This window comes from Salvelinus fontinalis, chromosome 41, assembly GCF_029448725.1.
Source record: "Salvelinus fontinalis isolate EN_2023a chromosome 41, ASM2944872v1, whole genome shotgun sequence".
NCBI lineage: Eukaryota > Metazoa > Chordata > Actinopteri > Salmoniformes > Salmonidae > Salvelinus > Salvelinus fontinalis.
Window position 1 is genome coordinate 16,006,385 of NC_074705.1, and position 19,370 is coordinate 16,025,754.

Consider the following 19,370-nt stretch of genomic DNA (forward strand, 5'->3'; position numbering starts at 1 on the left):
GTGTTACGCAGTAGAGCGCACGGTGTCTCCTGTACGAGTGCATAGCCCAGTGCGGGTTATTCCACCTCCCCGCACTGGGAGGGCTAGATTGGGTATTGAGCCAGGTGTCATGAGGCCGGCTCAACGCGTCTGGTCTCCAGTGCGTCTCCTCGGGCCGGCATACATGGCACCTGCCTTACGCATGGTTTCCCCGGTTCGCCTACATAGGCCGGTGCGGGTTATTCCACCTCCCCGCACTGGTCGGGCAACCGGGAGCATTCAACCAGGTAAGGTTGGGCAGGTTCAATGCTCAAGAGTGCCAGTACGCCTCCACGGTCCGGTATTTCCGGCACTACCTCCCCGCCCCAGCCTAGTACCTACAGTGTATACACTACGCACTAGGCTACCAGTGCGTATCCTGAGCCCTGTTCCTCCTCCACGCACTCTCCCTGTAGTGCGTGTATCTAGCCCGGTGCCTCCAGTTCCGGCCCCACGCACTAAGCTACCAGTGCGTCTCCAGAGCCCTGTACACACTGTATATTCTCCCCCTACTAATCCTGATGTGCTTGTCCTCAGCCCGGCGTCACCAGTGCCGGTACCACGCATCAGGGATAGAGTAGGCTTTGAGAATACAGTGTGCCCTGTCCCTGCTCCCCGCACTAGTAGGAAGGTGCTTATCATTAGCACGGTGCCTCCAGTTCCGGCACCACGCACCAGGTCTACAGTGCGCCGTATCCGGCCAGAGCCATCCGTCTCCCCAGCGCCATCTGAGCCATCCGTCTCCCCAGCGCCATCTGAGCCATCCGTCTCCCCAGCGCCATCTGAGCCATCCGTCTGCCAGGAGCCTGCAAAGCCGCCCGTCTGCCATGAGCCTGCAAAGCCGCCCGTCTGCCATGAGCCTACAGAGCCATCCGCCAGACAGGAGCCGCTAGAGCCGTCAGCCAGACAGGAGCCGCTAGAGCCGCCCGCCAGACAGGATCTGCCAGAGCCGCCCGCCAGACAGGATCTGCCAGAGCCGCCAACCAGACAGGATCTGCCAGAGCCGCCAACCAGACAGGATCTGCCAGAGCCGCCAGCGAGCCATGAGCAGCCAGAGCCGCCAGAGAGCCATGAGCAGCCAGAGCCGTCAGAGAGCCATGAGCAGCCAGAGCCGTCAGAGAGCCATGAGCAGCCAGAGCCGTCAGAGAGCCATGAGCAGCCAGAGCCGTCAGAGAGCCATGAGCGTCGAGAGCCGTCAGCCTGCCATGAGCGTCGAGAGCCGTCAGCCTGCCATGAGCGTAGAGAGCCGTCAGTCTGCCATGAGCGTCGAGAGCCGTCAGCCTGCATGGACCTGCCAGAGCCGTCCAAACAGGACCTGCCAGAGTCCTTCAGCTGGGATCTGCCCCTTGTCCCGGTGCTGCCCCTTGTCCCGGTGCTGCCCCTTGTCCCGGTGCTGCCCCTTGTCCCGGTGCTGCCCCTTGTCCCGGTGCTGCCCCTTGTCCCGGTGCTGCCCCTTGTCCCGGTGCTGCCCCTTGTCCCGGTGCTGCCCCTTGTCCCGGTGCTGCCCCTTGTCCCGGTGCTGCCCCTTATTCCGGTGCTGGTCCTTGTTCTGGTGCTGCCCCTTGTCCCGGTGCTACCCCTTGTCCCGGTGCTGCCCCTTGTCCCGGTGCTAGCTGTTTATTTAGGGGAAGGTAGTGTTAGGGTGGTCATTAGAAGGGGTAGACAGAAGAGGGGAGTGACTATGGTGGTATGGGGACAGCGTCCTGAGCCGGAACCACCACCGTGGTCAACTGCCCACCCGGACCCTCCCCTGGACTTTGTGCTGGTGCGCCCGGCGTGCGCACCTTGAGGGGGGGGTACTGTAACAGTCCTGACCTGTTTTATGTTGTTTTTATGTGTTTATGGTCAGGGCATGTGTTTTGGGTGGGCAGTCTATGTTATCTGTTTCTATGTTGGTTTTGGGTTACCTGGTATGGCTCTTGATTAGAGGCAGGTGGTTTGCATTTTCCTCTAATCAAGAGTCATATTTAGGTAGGGCATTCTCACTGTTTGTTTGTGGGTGATTGTCTCCTGTGTCAGTATGTTTGTTCGTACCACACTGAACTGTAGCGTTTGTTTGTTTCGTTTTCGTTTCGATGTCGTCTGTTACCTGTACGTAAGTTTATGTTTAGTTATGTAAGTTTATGTTCAGGTCTCGTCAACGTCGTTTTGTTATTTTGTAGTTTGGAAAGTGTTTTGTTTCGTTTCGTGTGCCATCGTAATTTATAATAAAGATGGCTTATTTCCCTGAGCCTGCGTTTTGGTCTGAAGATCCTTCTCTCCTCACCTCTTCCGAGGATGAGGAGAGCGTCACCCGTTACAGAATCACCCACCAACACGCTAAGACCAAGCGGCAAGGGAAAACGAAACGGAGTAAGGGACAGGAGAGAAAGGAGCAATGGACATGGGACGATGTTTTGGATGGAAAGGGTGTCTACACATGGGAGGAGATCCTAGCTGGTAGAGATCGCCTCCCATGGGAACAGCTGGAGGCACTGAGGAGAGCGGAGGCTACCAGAGAGAGGAACCGGAGCTATGAGGGAACGCGTCTGGCACGGAAGCCGAAAAAGCCCGTAAGTAATTCCCAAAAATTTCTTGGGGGGGGGCTAGGAGATAGTGGGCCAAGGGCAGGTAGGAGACCTGCGCCCACTTCCCAGGCTTACCGTGGAGAGCGGGAGTACGGGCAGGCGCCGTGTTACGCAGTAGAGCGCACGGTGTCTCCTGTACGAGTGCATAGCCCAGTGCGGGTTATTCCACCTCCCCGCACTGGGAGGGCTAGATTGGGTATTGAGCCAGGTGTCATGAGGCCGGCTCAACGCGTCTGGTCTCCAGTGCGTCTCCTCGGGCCGGCATACATGGCACCTACCTTACGCATGGTTTCCCCGGTTCGCCTACATAGGCCGGTGCGGGTTATTCCACCTCCCCGCACTGGTCGGGCAACCGGGAGCATTCAACCAGGTAAGGTTGGGCAGGTTCAATGCTCAAGAGTGCCAGTACGCCTCCACGGTCCGGTATTTCCGGCACTACCTCCCCGCCCCAGCCTAGTACCTACAGTGTATACACTACGCACTAGGCTACCAGTGCGTATCCTGAGCCCTGTTCCTCCTCCACGCACTCTCCCTGTAGTGCGTGTATCTAGCCCGGTGCCTCCAGTTCCGGCCCCACGCACTAAGCTACCAGTGCGTCTCCAGAGCCCTGTACACACTGTATATTCTCCCCCTACTAATCCTGATGTGCTTGTCCTCAGCCCGGCGTCACCAGTGCCGGTACCACGCATCAGGGATAGAGTAGGCTTTGAGAATACAGTGTGCCCTGTCCCTGCTCCCCGCACTAGTAGGAAGGTGCTTATCATTAGCACGGTGCCTCCAGTTCCGGCACCACGCACCAGGTCTACAGTGCGCCGTATCCGGCCAGAGCCATCCGTCTCCCCAGCGCCATCTGAGCCATCCGTCTCCCCAGCGCCATCTGAGCCATCCGTCTCCCCAGCGCCATCTGAGCCATCCGTCTGCCAGGAGCCTGCAAAGCCGCCCGTCTGCCATGAGCCTGCAAAGCCGCCCGTCTGCCATGAGCCTACAGAGCCATCCGCCAGACAGGAGCCGCTAGAGCCGTCAGCCAGACAGGAGCCGCTAGAGCCGCCCGCCAGACAGGATCTGCCAGAGCCGCCCGCCAGACAGGATCTGCCAGAGCCGCCAACCAGACAGGATCTGCCAGAGCCGCCAACCAGACAGGATCTGCCAGAGCCGCCAGCGAGCCATGAGCAGCCAGAGCCGCCAGAGAGCCATGAGCAGCCAGAGCCGTCAGAGAGCCATGAGCAGCCAGAGCCGTCAGAGAGCCATGAGCAGCCAGAGCCGTCAGAGAGCCATGAGCAGCCAGAGCCGTCAGAGAGCCATGAGCGTCGAGAGCCGTCAGCCTGCCATGAGCGTCGAGAGCCGTCAGCCTGCCATGAGCGTAGAGAGCCGTCAGTCTGCCATGAGCGTCGAGAGCCGTCAGCCTGCATGGACCTGCCAGAGCCGTCCAAACAGGACCTGCCAGAGTCCTTCAGCTGGGATCTGCCCCTTGTCCCGGTGCTGCCCCTTGTCCCGGTGCTGCCCCTTGTCCCGGTGCTGCCCCTTGTCCCGGTGCTGCCCCTTGTCCCGGTGCTGCCCCTTGTCCCGGTGCTGCCCCTTGTCCCGGTGCTGCCCCTTGTCCCGGTGCTGCCCCTTGTCCCGGTGCTGCCCCTTGTCCCGGTGCTGCCCCTTATTCCGGTGCTGGTCCTTGTTCTGGTGCTGCCCCTTGTCCCGGTGCTACCCCTTGTCCCGGTGCTGCCCCTTGTCCCGGTGCTAGCTGTTTATTTAGGGGAAGGTAGTGTTAGGGTGGTCATTAGAAGGGGTAGACAGAAGAGGGGAGTGACTATGGTGGTATGGGGACAGCGTCCTGAGCCGGAACCACCACCGTGGTCAACTGCCCACCCGGACCCTCCCCTGGACTTTGTGCTGGTGCGCCCGGCGTGCGCACCTTGAGGGGGGGGTACTGTAACAGTCCTGACCTGTTTTATGTTGTTTTTATGTGTTTATGGTCAGGGCATGTGTTTTGGGTGGGCAGTCTATGTTATCTGTTTCTATGTTGGTTTTGGGTTACCTGGTATGGCTCTTGATTAGAGGCAGGTGGTTTGCATTTTCCTCTAATCAAGAGTCATATTTAGGTAGGGCATTCTCACTGTTTGTTTGTGGGTGATTGTCTCCTGTGTCAGTATGTTTGTTCGTACCACACTGGACTGTAGCGTTTGTTTGTTTCGTTTTCGTTTCGATGTCGTCTGTTACCTGTACGTAAGTTTATGTTTAGTTATGTAAGTTTATGTTCAGGTCTCGTCAACGTCGTTTTGTTATTTTGTAGTTTGGAAAGTGTTTTGTTTCGTTTCGTGTGCCATCGTAATTTATAATAAAGATGGCTTATTTCCCTGAGCCTGCGTTTTGGTCTGAAGATCCTTCTCTCCTCACCTCTTCCGAGGATGAGGAGAGCGTCACCCGTTACAGAATCACCCACCAACACGCTAAGACCAAGCGGCAAGGGAAAACGAAACGGAGTAAGGGACAGGAGAGAAAGGAGCAATGGACATGGGACGATGTTTTGGATGGAAAGGGTGTCTACACATGGGAGGAGATCCTAGCTGGTAGAGATCGCCTCCCATGGGAACAGCTGGAGGCACTGAGGAGAGCGGAGGCTACCAGAGAGAGGAACCGGAGCTATGAGGGAACGCGTCTGGCACGGAAGCCGAAAAAGCCCGTAAGTAATTCCCAAAAATTTCTTGGGGGGGGGCTAGGAGATAGTGGGCCAAGGGCAGGTAGGAGACCTGCGCCCACTTCCCAGGCTTACCGTGGAGAGCGGGAGTACGGGCAGGCGCCGTGTTACGCAGTAGAGCGCACGGTGTCTCCTGTACGAGTGCATAGCCCAGTGCGGGTTATTCCACCTCCCCGCACTGGGAGGGCTAGATTGGGTATTGAGCCAGGTGTCATGAGGCCGGCTCAACGCGTCTGGTCTCCAGTGCGTCTCCTCGGGCCGGCATACATGGCACCTACCTTACGCATGGTTTCCCCGGTTCGCCTACATAGGCCGGTGCGGGTTATTCCACCTCCCCGCACTGGTCGGGCAACCGGGAGCATTCAACCAGGTAAGGTTGGGCAGGTTCAATGCTCAAGAGTGCCAGTACGCCTCCACGGTCCGGTATTTCCGGCACTACCTCCCCGCCCCAGCCTAGTACCTACAGTGTATACACTACGCACTAGGCTACCAGTGCGTATCCTGAGCCCTGTTCCTCCTCCACGCACTCTCCCTGTAGTGCGTGTATCTAGCCCGGTGCCTCCAGTTCCGGCCCCACGCACTAAGCTACCAGTGCGTCTCCAGAGCCCTGTACACACTGTATATTCTCCCCCTACTAATCCTGATGTGCTTGTCCTCAGCCCGGCGTCACCAGTGCCGGTACCACGCATCAGGGATAGAGTAGGCTTTGAGAATACAGTGTGCCCTGTCCCTGCTCCCCGCACTAGTAGGAAGGTGCTTATCATTAGCACGGTGCCTCCAGTTCCGGCACCACGCACCAGGTCTACAGTGCGCCGTATCCGGCCAGAGCCATCCGTCTCCCCAGCGCCATCTGAGCCATCCGTCTCCCCAGCGCCATCTGAGCCATCCGTCTCCCCAGCGCCATCTGAGCCATCCGTCTGCCAGGAGCCTGCAAAGCCGCCCGTCTGCCATGAGCCTGCAAAGCCGCCCGTCTGCCATGAGCCTACAGAGCCATCCGCCAGACAGGAGCCGCTAGAGCCGTCAGCCAGACAGGAGCCGCTAGAGCCGCCCGCCAGACAGGATCTGCCAGAGCCGCCCGCCAGACAGGATCTGCCAGAGCCGCCAACCAGACAGGATCTGCCAGAGCCGCCAACCAGACAGGATCTGCCAGAGCCGCCAGAGAGCCATGAGCAGCCAGAGCCGTCAGAGAGCCATGAGCAGCCAGAGCCGTCAGAGAGCCATGAGCAGCCAGAGCCGTCAGAGAGCCATGAGCAGCCAGAGCCGTCAGAGAGCCATGAGCGTCGAGAGCCGTCAGCCTGCCATGAGCGTCGAGAGCCGTCAGCCTGCCATGAGCGTCGAGAGCCGTCAGCCTGCCATGAGCGTAGAGAGCCGTCAGTCTGCCATGAGCGTCGAGAGCCGTCAGCCTGCATGGACCTGCCAGAGCCGTCCAAACAGGACCTGCCAGAGTCCTTCAGCCGGGATCTGCCCCTTGTCCCGGTGCTGCCCCTTGTCCCGGTGCTGCCCCTTGTCCCGGTGCTGCCCCTTGTCCCGGTGCTGCCCCTTGTCCCGGTGCTGCCCCTTGTCCCGGTGCTGCCCCTTGTCCCGGTGCTGCCCCTTGTCCCGGTGCTGCCCCTTGTCCCGGTGCTGCCCCTTATTCCGGTGCTGGTCCTTGTTCTGGTGCTGCCCCTTGTCCCGGTGCTACCCCTTGTCCCGGTGCTGCCCCTTGTCCCGGTGCTAGCTGTTTATTTAGGGGAAGGTAGTGTTAGGGTGGTCATTAGAAGGGGTAGACAGAAGAGGGGAGTGACTATGGTGGTATGGGGACAGCGTCCTGAGCCGGAACCACCACCGTGGTCAACTGCCCACCCGGACCCTCCCCTGGACTTTGTGCTGGTGCGCCCGGCGTGCGCACCTTGAGGGGGGGGTACTGTAACAGTCCTGACCTGTTTTATGTTGTTTTTATGTGTTTATGGTCAGGGCATGTGTTTTGGGTGGGCAGTCTATGTTATCTGTTTCTATGTTGGTTTTGGGTTACCTGGTATGGCTCTTGATTAGAGGCAGGTGGTTTGCATTTTCCTCTAATCAAGAGTCATATTTAGGTAGGGCATTCTCACTGTTTGTTTGTGGGTGATTGTCTCCTGTGTCAGTATGTTTGTTCGTACCACACTGGACTGTAGCGTTTGTTTGTTTCGTTTTCGTTTCGATGTCGTCTGTTACCTGTACGTAAGTTTATGTTTAGTTATGTAAGTTTATGTTCAGGTCTCGTCAACGTCGTTTTGTTATTTTGTAGTTTGGAAAGTGTTTTGTTTCGTTTCGTGTGCCATCGTAATTTATAATAAAGTTGGCTTATTTCCCTGAGCCTGCGTTTTGGTCTGAAGATCCTTCTCTCCTCACCTCTTCCGAGGATGAGGAGAGCGTCACCCGTTACAGACCCTGTCCAGAAACCTCATTCAAAACGCTGTGAATAGGTGATATCTGAATATCTGAAGTGATAAAACCTGCTTTGGTGCCAGTGGATTAATACAGGATTTATCCATAATGGGTGGCGTAGTCTCCTGTTGTGTGTCAGGCCAACATGAACACAGCTTTTGAATGGAATTCATTCCAATAGAAAATATGTACTGGCCTGTCATATTAGTTTCAGATTTATAGAAATGAATGAGCCAAAGGGATTGAAAAGAAAGTATGATCTTTTTAATACATATGCTTTGATCACTCCTTTGATCAAACACACTTCCCAAATCTTTTGAAATAATACTTTTGTAAATCTAATTTCATACTTTCAAATATTGTAGCGACATTTTCCTAACCACAAAGACAGGCATTAACTCAGCTTCTCGCAATCTTTTTAGCTTATTGCTGTTTGTTGGGGTTACTCACCTTTCTTGCAGTGTGGTCCATTGTAGGCAGAGTGTGTACAGTCACAGACATATCCACTGTTTTTCTCCATACACCGCCCTCTGTTATGACAGACACTAGCAGAGCCGCTGCAGTGGCCAGGGCAGCCTGGGGTCACTCCTGGGGTCAACTTGGCCTGCTCCTCCAGGTCAAGGGTCACGCCGTTCAGGGTCAATGCACGGATGCAGCCCAGGAAACTGCTCTCTTTGAAGGTGGATCCTCCTGGCAGGAAGTAGGCAGTAGGAAACACAGGAAGTATAAACAGTACGTTTAAACTGCTCTTGAAATAGAAGAATACTACTTCCAATGTGGAACTAAACAGTATCTAATATGCAAAGAAAGTGTTGTTATGGTTTGACCTGAGTCTAGTGCCTACCTATGAACAGTAGGCTTTTGAGCTGCAGGCGGTAGTGCCCTTCAGAGGGGGCCTCCAGAGTGTGTAGGGGAAGCTGGTCCACTTGCAGGGAAGCCTCCTTCAGGTTGCGTTCAGCCCTAACGTAGTGCCACTGCTTATCATTCAAGGGGACAGGGGACGTCACCGTCAAGTCCACCGGGCCATTCCCCACATCAAAGATGAATGTTATAGCTGAGGGAGCTGAGTAGGACAGACAGACAGCAATTCAAGTTAAAGATGGATTTAAGATGGATTTGTCTTTGGCTTGTAGTCTTTGGCTCCTGGGCCAATGTATTCTCCCTACTAAACCACAGTTTTCCATAATGTTATCAGGACTATCTAATCAAATCCAAGTCATCTTTCATCTAGAACAGAAAAGGTTTCAACTTGAGGTGATCATTTATACAAGTGACCAGAGAGGAGTTAGGGTCTGGTTGATTTGGGATTCAGGGAGAGACAGACTCACTGGTCAACTTCAGGGTGATGAAGTCAGAGGTCCCCAGGTTCTCCAGGAGAACACCAGAGGAAGCTGTGGTCTTGAAATACAGGGAGATGTCCGCACTGAGCTCAGCCTGGAACTTAGGGAAGTGGAGGGACGACGACCCAGGATAGAACGAGGCTGCATTCCACAGGAACCCTGCAAATACAGGAAAGTACAGTTAAAAAAATATAGTTACTGAATATGTAATAACTCGGACAATTTACCCGACTCCCCCCTACTGTTAAAAAAATACAGAACTGTTTTGTTGGCATAGTCTGTATGAACAAAAAATATAATTATTATTGGCATACTCGCTTTTGGGATAATTATATGAACTGAACGAAACTTACTGTCACCGTTGCAGTGAAGGGAGCCGACTCTGTATACAGCTGCTGAGCCTGTCCTGTTGGTGTCTCCTATTACAATCTCCGTCAGTGGTAGGTGATCTTTGTAGGACAGCAATCCTGTGTCGTTTACCCTGTTGGAAAAAGTCTAGATAAATTTAGACACGACCTCAGTTTACTCATTTTAAAGATGCACTCAAAGCTCTGAGAAATGATCAATTTATAGAAGGAAAGACTGATTGGTAAAACACATAAATGTTGTTAACGCAGGTCATAAAACATATACATGCATTGGCATCCACTGTACCATAAATGTGTGTCTGCATCACAGTTGCAGAAGTAGTTCATGTCGATGCAGTTTTCCTCCAGGCTGCAGGAGCACTGTTGGACCCCAGGTACAGAGCCTCCCCAGTAGGTCTGTTTCTCTCCACTCCCGTCCAGCCACCATGACAGGGGCCTTCCATCTACAACCAAGGCACATTTATTTCCATCATGCAATCTCTATGACAAGAAAACAATGTATTACATCATCAACTCTACTCTTTGTCTGGCCAATGTGGTCTGCTTGGCACATAGGACATGTTCACCTACTACACACACAGAGGTTTATCTTCTGCCATCATAGAAAACACATGATTGATTTTTAGTCTTGTAAACCCGACCCTGCGCACGCCGTGGGAGGCAAACGTCTGCCTCGGGAGACTTTGTAGGCAATTCCACTGCAAGTTGGTGAAATACCTTGTCTTGACATATTGTCTTGCCTGTATCTAAATCAAGACCGTCTGCATCAATATTTCATATGAGAAACAAAAAATCCCCATGCGAGACAGCAGAAGAACTCAGCGAGGCTTTTTTCACAGTGGGAGTTGGAATCAAAGGGAGCAGAGGGTTCGGCAATACTCACTCTGAATATTTTTGCACAACTTTTTTTGGGGCAGAAATCCATTATGTAATTTGAATTCAACTTGAGCTCTCAGTATACTGTTTGCACTTACCAGGCTTCCGATAAGACTCACCCCAAGTATTGAAGAGACGGGACTTCCTGCAGCTGTAGACCACTTCCTGTTGACAGTGCTCAGACCGTCCAATCAGAGTGCGGAGCTGCTCCAGGGAGGCTGTGTAGTTGAACCGCATCACATACGGCTCCTTTGTTGTGGCTCCAGTCACATTCACAAACCCACTGTTGTTGTGGCCCACCACTGTCCATACCTTGTCCTCTATAGGGAAGACAGAGCAGGCATCTAACTTCATATACAGGATAAGCAGGTTAACAGCACTGTGGATAATCCAGATGATCATATTAGCATGAGAAAGACTTCTAGAATGTCATTTTGTTTCCCAAGATAGGTGTCCTTCACATTTCTAACTATTCATTTAATTCAGGTTAGTCAACTGTATGGAACGTACACCAGAGATAAACAAAGATGTGTAAAGTGGTGGACACACTTATCATTTTTTTTATTTGACCTTTATTCATAGAGGTTTTCCTCATTGAGATAACATCTCTTTTCCAAGAGAGATCTTCGTCGCATTAGCCTCATATTATCTAATATCCAAAAACTGCACCAGTAGCTTCCCTGGCCTAGCCTGGTTACCAAATGCTGTGCTCACCATCGTTTCACTAGAATTCTGGTTTAACCAGGCTATGCCAAGCCATGAGCTCACCAGTCATGTTGCAGTAGACCAGTGTTGCCTTTAGAGGACCACTCCCATCTGGATCAATGTGAAAGTAGCCAGACGTACTCCCCATTTGTCGGTGTGCCTCACACGACGCTTCATAAATAGCTGTGGGAAGCAAGATCAATACTTATATCAATAGCCCATATGTGTGTCGCAGTGAATGTATGAACGTATGCCAAGAGCACTAGCTCAATTACATTTTCTTGTCACACGCAAAATGTGTGAACGGTAATGGTTTGAAGTAGAAAGCCACGGCAGCTTTTAACCGGCGGTTGAGGTACATTATAATTCAGCAGTCAGTAAAGTGCCCTCCACTTCACAATTAATGACACCCTGATGGGAATGTCAATGAGAGTTCAGTGATGGGAAATAGTGTAAACACTAATGTAACTTTAGTCACTCTATACAGTATATTAAACATAATACACACTCAGTGGCCAGTTTATTAGGTATACCCGTCTAGTACCGGGTCGGACCCCCTTTGCCTCCACAACAGCCTGAATTCTTTGGGCATGGAAACGTTGCTCAATTGGTATCAAGGGACCTAATGTGTACCAGGAAAACATTTCCCACACCATTACGCCACCAGCCTGTACCGGGTGGACACCAGGTAGGATGGGCCATGGACTCATGCTGCTTACACCAAATTCAGACTCTGCCATCAGCATGACGCAATAGGAACTGTGTATCGTCGGACCAGGCAATGTTTTTCCCCTCCTCAATTGTCCAGTGTTGGTGATCACGTGACCACTGGAGGCTCTTCTTTCTGTTTTTAGCTGATAAGAGTGGAACCGGGTGTGGTCGTCTGCTGCAATAGCCCATCCGTGACAAGGACCGACGAGTCGAGCGTTCCGAGTTGCCGTTCTGCACACCACTGTTGTACTGTGCAGTTATTAGCCTGTTTGTGGCCCGCCTGTTAGCTTGCACCATTCTTGCCATTTTCCTTCGACCTCTTTCATCAACGAGCTGTTTTTGCCCACAGGACTGCCGCTGACTGGATGGTTTTTATTCATCCCACCATTCTCGGTAAACCCTAGACATTGTTGTGCGTGACAGGCCCAGGAGGCCGGCCATTTCTGAGATACTGGAACCGGCGCGCCTGGCACCGACGCTCATAACACGCTCAAAATCGCTTAGGTCACTCATTTTGCCCATTCTAAAGTTCAATCCAACAGTAACTGAATGCCTCGATGCCTGTCTGCTTGCTTTACATAGCAAGCCACGGCCACGTGACTCACAGTCTGTAGGAGCAAACCATTTTCTCTAACAGGGTTGTGTACCTAATAATCTGTCCACTGAGTGTATTTGTACTGTATCTTTTCACAGGTGAATATTTTCATTGTCATGAAGGAGCCAGTTTAAAGGGTGACTGAGTTGGTTTTGGGGTGTAGTTTGATGTCGGTGTCTCTTGTGTGTCTTCGTCGGTGGGAAGAGTTAACCAAATAATTTAGCCAATTAACTTCAGCCAGCTGGTGTGCGACCATGGCAAAATTGGTTTGACTTTGGATAGCCTATCCCTGTGGCTAGTTAGGGACCATCAATAAATTACACAATTTAGACAATATTTTATTTTCATATTTCGTAATATTTTCATATTACACACCTTTCAGTTCTCATTAAATGCTTTCAATATTTGTATAGGAATTTCTAAAATGTATAGTTGGTTTGAGGTTTTTAAGCATTTGAAAATTTGGAGCTATTGGAATATGAACACTTTGGCCCATGTACCTTGTGTCATTTACCGATGGTCTCTAACTAGCCCTATAGGGATATCCAAAGTCAGCCCAAATTTATCACGGGCATTACAATTGGGCCGCAGTTGTGACAGGTTGACTTACAGTTGTGACAGGTTTCTCCAGTGTAGCCTGTCCCTGAGCAGTCACAGTAGAATGTATCCCATGATTGGGTGCATCGTCCGTCATGCTCACAAAAATTAGGCAGACATCTACGGAGAGAGAGAGAGAGACATGTTCAAACTCCAAACACAACTCAAGACAGCAGAGCTGCATATACAGTAGCATGAAAATCCATTAATAGAAGATAAAAGAGATATATAAGGCAGTTCCTCTATCATAGTGTTGTGTCTTTGCATATCCACTGTCTATAACCCTCGATATAGCCACTGCCTGTGCTGTCTCCTCCGTTCCCTCCACCCCTCTATCTCTCCATTCCTCCATAGAGCAGGCTTAGGGAGGAAACAGCGTGTGACTCCTGGAGCGCGTCAACCTAATCACTGCTGCCTGCTCTGGCACAGCCACAACATATTTCTCACTCAGCCTAATGGTCAGAGCTGGCACACGGGCAAATCAATATTGGCAGGGATAGATGCCCAGGGAGGGATGGGAGACACACACACACACACACACACACACACACACACACACACACACACACACACACACAAATGAATTATTCAGAGGATGTTTCTGGCTTTGGCAGTGTGACAGTACAGGCATGCAGTCCAGGGGCATGTGTCCCAAATGTCTCCCTATTCCCTATATAGTACAGAACTTTTGGTCAAAAGTAGAGCACTATGGTGCCATTTAGGATCCACCCCAGGAAAAAGCTCTCTGTTGTAATGGGAGTCCTTCCATGTGATCTCAGGTCATACACATGTTATAGTGTCTGTTGTAATGGGAATCCTTCCATCTGATCTCAGGTCATACACATGTCATACTGTCTGTTGTAATGGGAATCCTTCCATCTGATCTCAGGTCATACACATGTCATACTGTCTGTTGTAATGGGAATCCTTCCATCTGATCTCAGATCATACACATGTCATACTGTCTGTTGTAATGGGAATCCTTCCATCTGATCTCAGGTCATACACATGTCATACTGTCTGTTGTAATGGGAATCCTTCCATCTGATCTCAGGTCATACACATGTCATACTGTCTGTTGTAATGGGAATCCTTCCATCTGATCTCAGGTCATACACATGTCATACTGTCTGTTGTAATGGGAGTCCTTCCATCTGATCTCAGATCATACACATGTCATACTGTCTGTTGTAATGGGAATCCTTCCATCTGATCTCAGGTCATACACATGTCATACTGTCTGTTGTAATGGGAGTCCTTCCATCTGATCTCAGGTCATACACATGTCATACTGTCTGTTGTAATGGGAATCCTTCCATCTGATCTCAGGTCATACACATGTCATACTGTCTGTTGTAATGGGAATCTTTCCATCTGATCTCAGGTCATACACATGCTATAGTGTCTGTTGTAATGGGAATCCTTCCATCTGATCTCAGGTCATACACATGTCATACTGTCTGTTGTAATGGGAATCCTTCCATCTGATCTCAGGTCATACACATGTCATACTGTCTGTTGTAATGGGAATCCTTCCATCTGATCTCAGGTCATACACATGTCATACTGTCTGTTGTAATGGGAGTCCTTCCATCTGATCTCAGGTCATACACATGTCATACTGTCTGTTGTCATGGGAATCCTTCCATCTGATCTCAGGTCAAACACATGTCATACTGATAGATTGAAGAGACAGAAACAGAGATACTTTACCTTATTTTACATAGAACAGTGTCACAAATGACATACAGTAACATAAATACAAGATATAAAAACATGAATTGTTGAGATTTTGTGAGCATACCTGTTGCGGATCCCACAGATGTCGAACTGAAGCTTGCTGTAATTACCCAAAAGCCCTTGCTGCACACGGGGTAGATCCATAAGTTGGTTGTTTAGGAGGATCTGACGCATGCACCCCTGGAAGGCCACAGTAGGGTTCTTACAGCCCCCACTGTATTGGGGACAACCTGTTGGAAATCATGACAATATTTGAATTGCTAAATCATTCCAGAAATAGTCATCAACCACATTTTGATGAAACACTGATCTAATTAAAACACACACCTAAAAAATTCAAGCATAATTTAAGACACAGTCGTTACCAATTTTCCACCAATAATAACCAATAGTTAAAAGACTGCCGTCTTACCTCCAAAAAAGACACCATTTCCTGAGTCTGCATGACTTTGTACTTCCATGGTAGATGTTGGCTCATTGTCCAAGACCAGGGAAACCATCCGATCTCTGTAGCTCAGACTAACAGAATGCCACAGTCCATCAGTTACACTGCCTTCTAGTAAAACAGAACACAGAAAAACACAGCATGGGTTAGGCTACATTTACCGCAGTCCCATAATGCTGCCAGTTCATTGTTATTAGCAAACGTAGCAAACATTAGCCACCGTAAAGTCACTGTGACATGCCGTCAGGTGCCTTTTTCTAGCTAGCTAGCTGCTAACCTATGGAAATGTTTGTTTTCTGCTCAGCAGCTCCATGGACCATTAGGTGCAGTTGGCCTCTGCTGATTTGCAAAACCAGGTGCTGTGATCCCTGTGCCAGGCCGGTGGAGAACAGAAGTCCTTCCTGGTTCCAGGTCCTGAAGTGGAAGTGTACGTCCAGCCCCCACACCCCAAGAGGCTCCAGGGGTAGAGACAGGTAGCTACTGCTGGAGGACAGGAAGGTGGTGGACACCATCTGGGGTTGGGGCTCAGAGCACGAGAAGGTCACGTTGCCCTGGGGAACAGGGGAAAGGATAAGTCGGGATCAATACTATACCCATTCAGTGGTAGCCTACCACGGTCTTTTATTGAGATGTGCTAAATAGCAACTGTTCAAAGAGATGGAAATTGTATACAGTATGGAAAGTCATTCCTTTTGTGTGTCTGTTCTGGAGTCCTTTCCTGTGGCATATACAAAAGGAATGTGCATGCGTCACTGACAATACTGTACGTCACACACACACACACACACTAGCAGATACAATGTTATTCATGGTCATCTGAGTGGAAAGGCCATGGAAATGTCAAATGTTATCACTAATTCTGCTTTTATGTCCCAGGGAGAATGAGGAGCAGTGAGAGTGAATACAGAGTTCAGTATTTGTCCGATACAAATGCTCAGCTTGGCTGTGAAGACATCCTCGATCCTGCTGCCTGCCACAGAAGAGAACAGAACTCAGGCGCTGGCTGTCTATCTGCACTTGACGCATTTTTTAAATGAAATTTCTTATCCCAGTTACTAATAAGCATGCACCCATTACGAAAACGACTGTAAAAACAGTTAAATCCCTGTGGATTGATGAGGAATGGAAAAATTGTATAGTTGAGAGGGATGAGGCAAAAGGAATGGCAAATAAGTCTGGCTGCACAACCGTCTTTTTCACTGGCAAGATTAGCAAACATAGGCATGGCATGACATGCCAGCAACAAACGCTGACACTACACATTCAAGTATATCTGACCAAATTATGAAAGACAAGAATTGTACTTTTGAATTTCCTAAAGTGAGTGTGGAACAGGTGAAAAAAGTATTGTTGTCTATCAACAATTACAATCCACCGGGGTCTGACAACTTGGATGAAAAATTACTGAGGATAATAGTGGACGATATTGCCGCTCCTATTTGCCATATCTTCCATTTAAACCTACTAGAAATTGTGTGCCCTCAGGCCTGGAGGGAAGCAAAAGTCATTCCGCTACCTAAGAATAGTAAAGCCCCCTTTACTGGCTCAAATAGCCAACCAATCAGCCTGTTACCAACCCGTAGTAAAGTTTTGAAAAATATGTGTTTGACCAGATACAATGCTATTTTACAGTAATCAAATTGACAATGGACTTGCAGCACGCTTATAGGGAAGGACATTCAACAAGCACAGCACTTACACAAATAACTTGATGATTGGCGGAGAGAAATTGATGATAAAAAGATTGTGGGGGCTGTTTTGTAAGACTTCAGTGCGGCTTTTGACATTTTAATCATTGTCTGCTGCTGGAAAAATGTATGTGTTATGGCTTTACACCTTTTGCTATATTGTGGATAAAGAGTTACCTGTATAACAGAAAACATATGGTGTTCTTTAATGGAAGCCTCTCCAACATAATCCAGGTAGAATCAGGAATTCTCCAGGGCAGCTTTCTAAGCCCCTTACTTTTTTCAATCTTTACTAACGACATCCCTTTGAGTAAAGCCAGTGTATCTCTGTATGCGGATGACTCAACACTATACACGTCAGCTACTACACCAACTGAAATGACTGCAACACTTAGCAAAGAGCTTCAGTTAGTTTCAGAAGGGGTGGCTAGAAATAAGATAGTGATAAATATTTAAAAACCTAAAAGCATTGTATTTGGGACAAATCATTCATTACACCCTAAACCTCAACTAAATCTTGGTCAAAACATATTGTTACAACAGTATCTAAGATGGGGACAAGTCTGTCTATAATAAAGCGCTTCTCTACCTTCTTAACAGCACTATCAACAAGGCACGTCCTACAGACCCTAGTTTTGTCGCACCTGGACTATTGTTCAGTCGTGTGGTCAGGTGCCACAAAGAGGGACTTAGGAAAATTGAAATTGGCTCAGAACAGGGCAGCACGGCTGGCCCTTGGATGTACACAAAGAGCAAACATTAATAATATTCATGTCAATCTCTCCTGGCTAAAAGTAGAGGAGAGATTGACTTCATCACTACTTGCCTTGGCAGCAGCTAATGGGGAACCATAATAAATACAAATACAAATACTGAAACTGAAACTGTCCCCTAACAGATTACAGACTCTCTGCCAGGCAGCATCTCAAATACATTTACAGTCTCTTTCATTGGCTTCCACAGTTCACATGGATGGTAATGTTAAAAAAAGAAAAGTATTTTATTTCCCCTTTATTTAACCAGGTAGGCTAGTTGAGAACAAGTTCTCATTTCCAACTGCGACCTGGCCAAGATAAAGCAAAGCAGTGCGACACAAACAACAACACAGAGTGACACATGGAATAAACACACATATAGTCAATAGTAGAAAAAGTCTATATACAGTGTATGCAAATGAGGTAAGATAAGGGAGGTAAGGTAATAAATAGGCCATGGCGGCGAAGTAATTACAATATAGCAATTAAACACTGGAGTGATAGATGCGCAGAAGATGAATGTGCAAGTAGAGATACTGGGGTGCAAAGGAGCAAGATAAATATATAAATAAATACATACAGTATGGGGACGAGGTAGTTGGATGGGCTATTTACAGATGGGCTATGTACAGGTGCAGTGATCTGTGAGCTGCTCTGACAGCTGGTGCTTAAAGTTAGTGAGGGAGATATGAGTCTCCAGCTTCAGTGATTTTTGCAGTTCGTTCCAGTCATTGGCAGCAGAGAACTGGTGGAAAGGCGGCCAAAGTAGGAATTAGCTTTGGGAGTGACCAGTGAAATATACCTGCTGGAGGGCGTACTATGGATGGGTGCTGCTATGGTGACCAGTGAGCTGTGATAAGGCGGGGCTTTACCTGGCAAAGACTTGTAGATGACCTGGAGCCAGTGGGTTTGGCGACGAGTATGAAGCGAGGGCCAGCCAACGAGATTGTACAGGTCGTAGTGGTGGGTAGTATATGGGGCTTTGGTGACAAAACGGATGGCACTGTGATAGACTGCATCCAATTTGTTGAGTAGAGTGTTGGAGGCTATTTTGTAAATGACATCGGCGAAATCGAGGATCGGTAGGATGGTCAGTTTTACGAGGGTATGTTTGGCAGCATGAGTGAAGGATACTTTGTTGCGAAATAGGAAGCCGATTCTAGATTTAATTTTGGATTGGAGATGCTTAATGTGAGCCTGGAAGGAGAGTTTACAGTCTAACCAGACACCTAGGAATTTGTAGTTGTCCACATATTCTAAGTCAGAACTGTCCAGAGTAGTGATGCTAGACGGGCGGGCAGGTGCGGGCAGCGATTGGTTGAAGAGCATGCACTTAATTTAACTTGCATTTAAGAGCAGTTGGAGGCCACGGAAGGAGAGTTGTATGGCATTGAAGCTCGTCTGGAGGTTAGTTAACACAGTGTCCAAAGAAGGGCCAGAAGTATACAGAATGGTGTCGTCTGCGTAGAGGTGGATCAGAGAATCACCAGCAGCAAGAATGATAAATTATAAGAATAAATAAATGATAAATGATAAGAATGATAAGCTGAATGATAAAGAGGGCCAATAATGGGCAAGTATTGTCCAAAAAACAAAAGTGGTTTCTATGCAATGTGCCAGGTACTCCTTCTGCACAGTTACCCAGGTGGGCTGAAAAGAATGACAACAGTGGCTTCCTTTCATTTCTCATTACTGCCGCCTCCTCAACATGTCTATCTACCACATATTCACATTGGTTGCGTCTCAAATGACACCCTATTCCCTATATAGTGCACTACTTTTCTCGACCACTATATGGGGAATAGCGTGCCATTTGGGACGCACACATTACCTCCACAGACAGAGCTCACCGTAGGCCGGGAGGGAGTGG

The 19,370-nt window shown here is 49.4% G+C and overlaps 1 protein-coding gene across 2 annotated transcripts in view; it reads right to left on the reverse strand.

The window, feature by feature from the left end:
* Window positions 1-19,370, reverse strand: part of LOC129840364 (contactin-associated protein-like 5) — a 34,603-nt gene that overhangs the window by 5,797 nt on the left and 9,436 nt on the right. For both annotated transcript variants that reach the window (XM_055908182.1, XM_055908181.1), the window contains exons 8-18: window positions 15,335-15,608; window positions 15,025-15,168; window positions 14,677-14,842; window positions 12,886-12,992; window positions 11,033-11,152; window positions 10,384-10,584; window positions 9,675-9,831; window positions 9,374-9,501; window positions 9,009-9,179; window positions 8,525-8,743; window positions 8,131-8,370 (exon numbers count right to left, since the gene is read on the reverse strand). In XM_055908182.1, coding sequence (XP_055764157.1) covers window positions 8,131-8,370; window positions 8,525-8,743; window positions 9,009-9,179; window positions 9,374-9,501; window positions 9,675-9,831; window positions 10,384-10,584; window positions 11,033-11,152; window positions 12,886-12,992; window positions 14,677-14,842; window positions 15,025-15,168; window positions 15,335-15,608 — 1,927 coding nt within the window. The remainder of the gene's footprint in view (window positions 1-8,130; window positions 8,371-8,524; window positions 8,744-9,008; window positions 9,180-9,373; window positions 9,502-9,674; window positions 9,832-10,383; window positions 10,585-11,032; window positions 11,153-12,885; window positions 12,993-14,676; window positions 14,843-15,024; window positions 15,169-15,334; window positions 15,609-19,370) is intronic.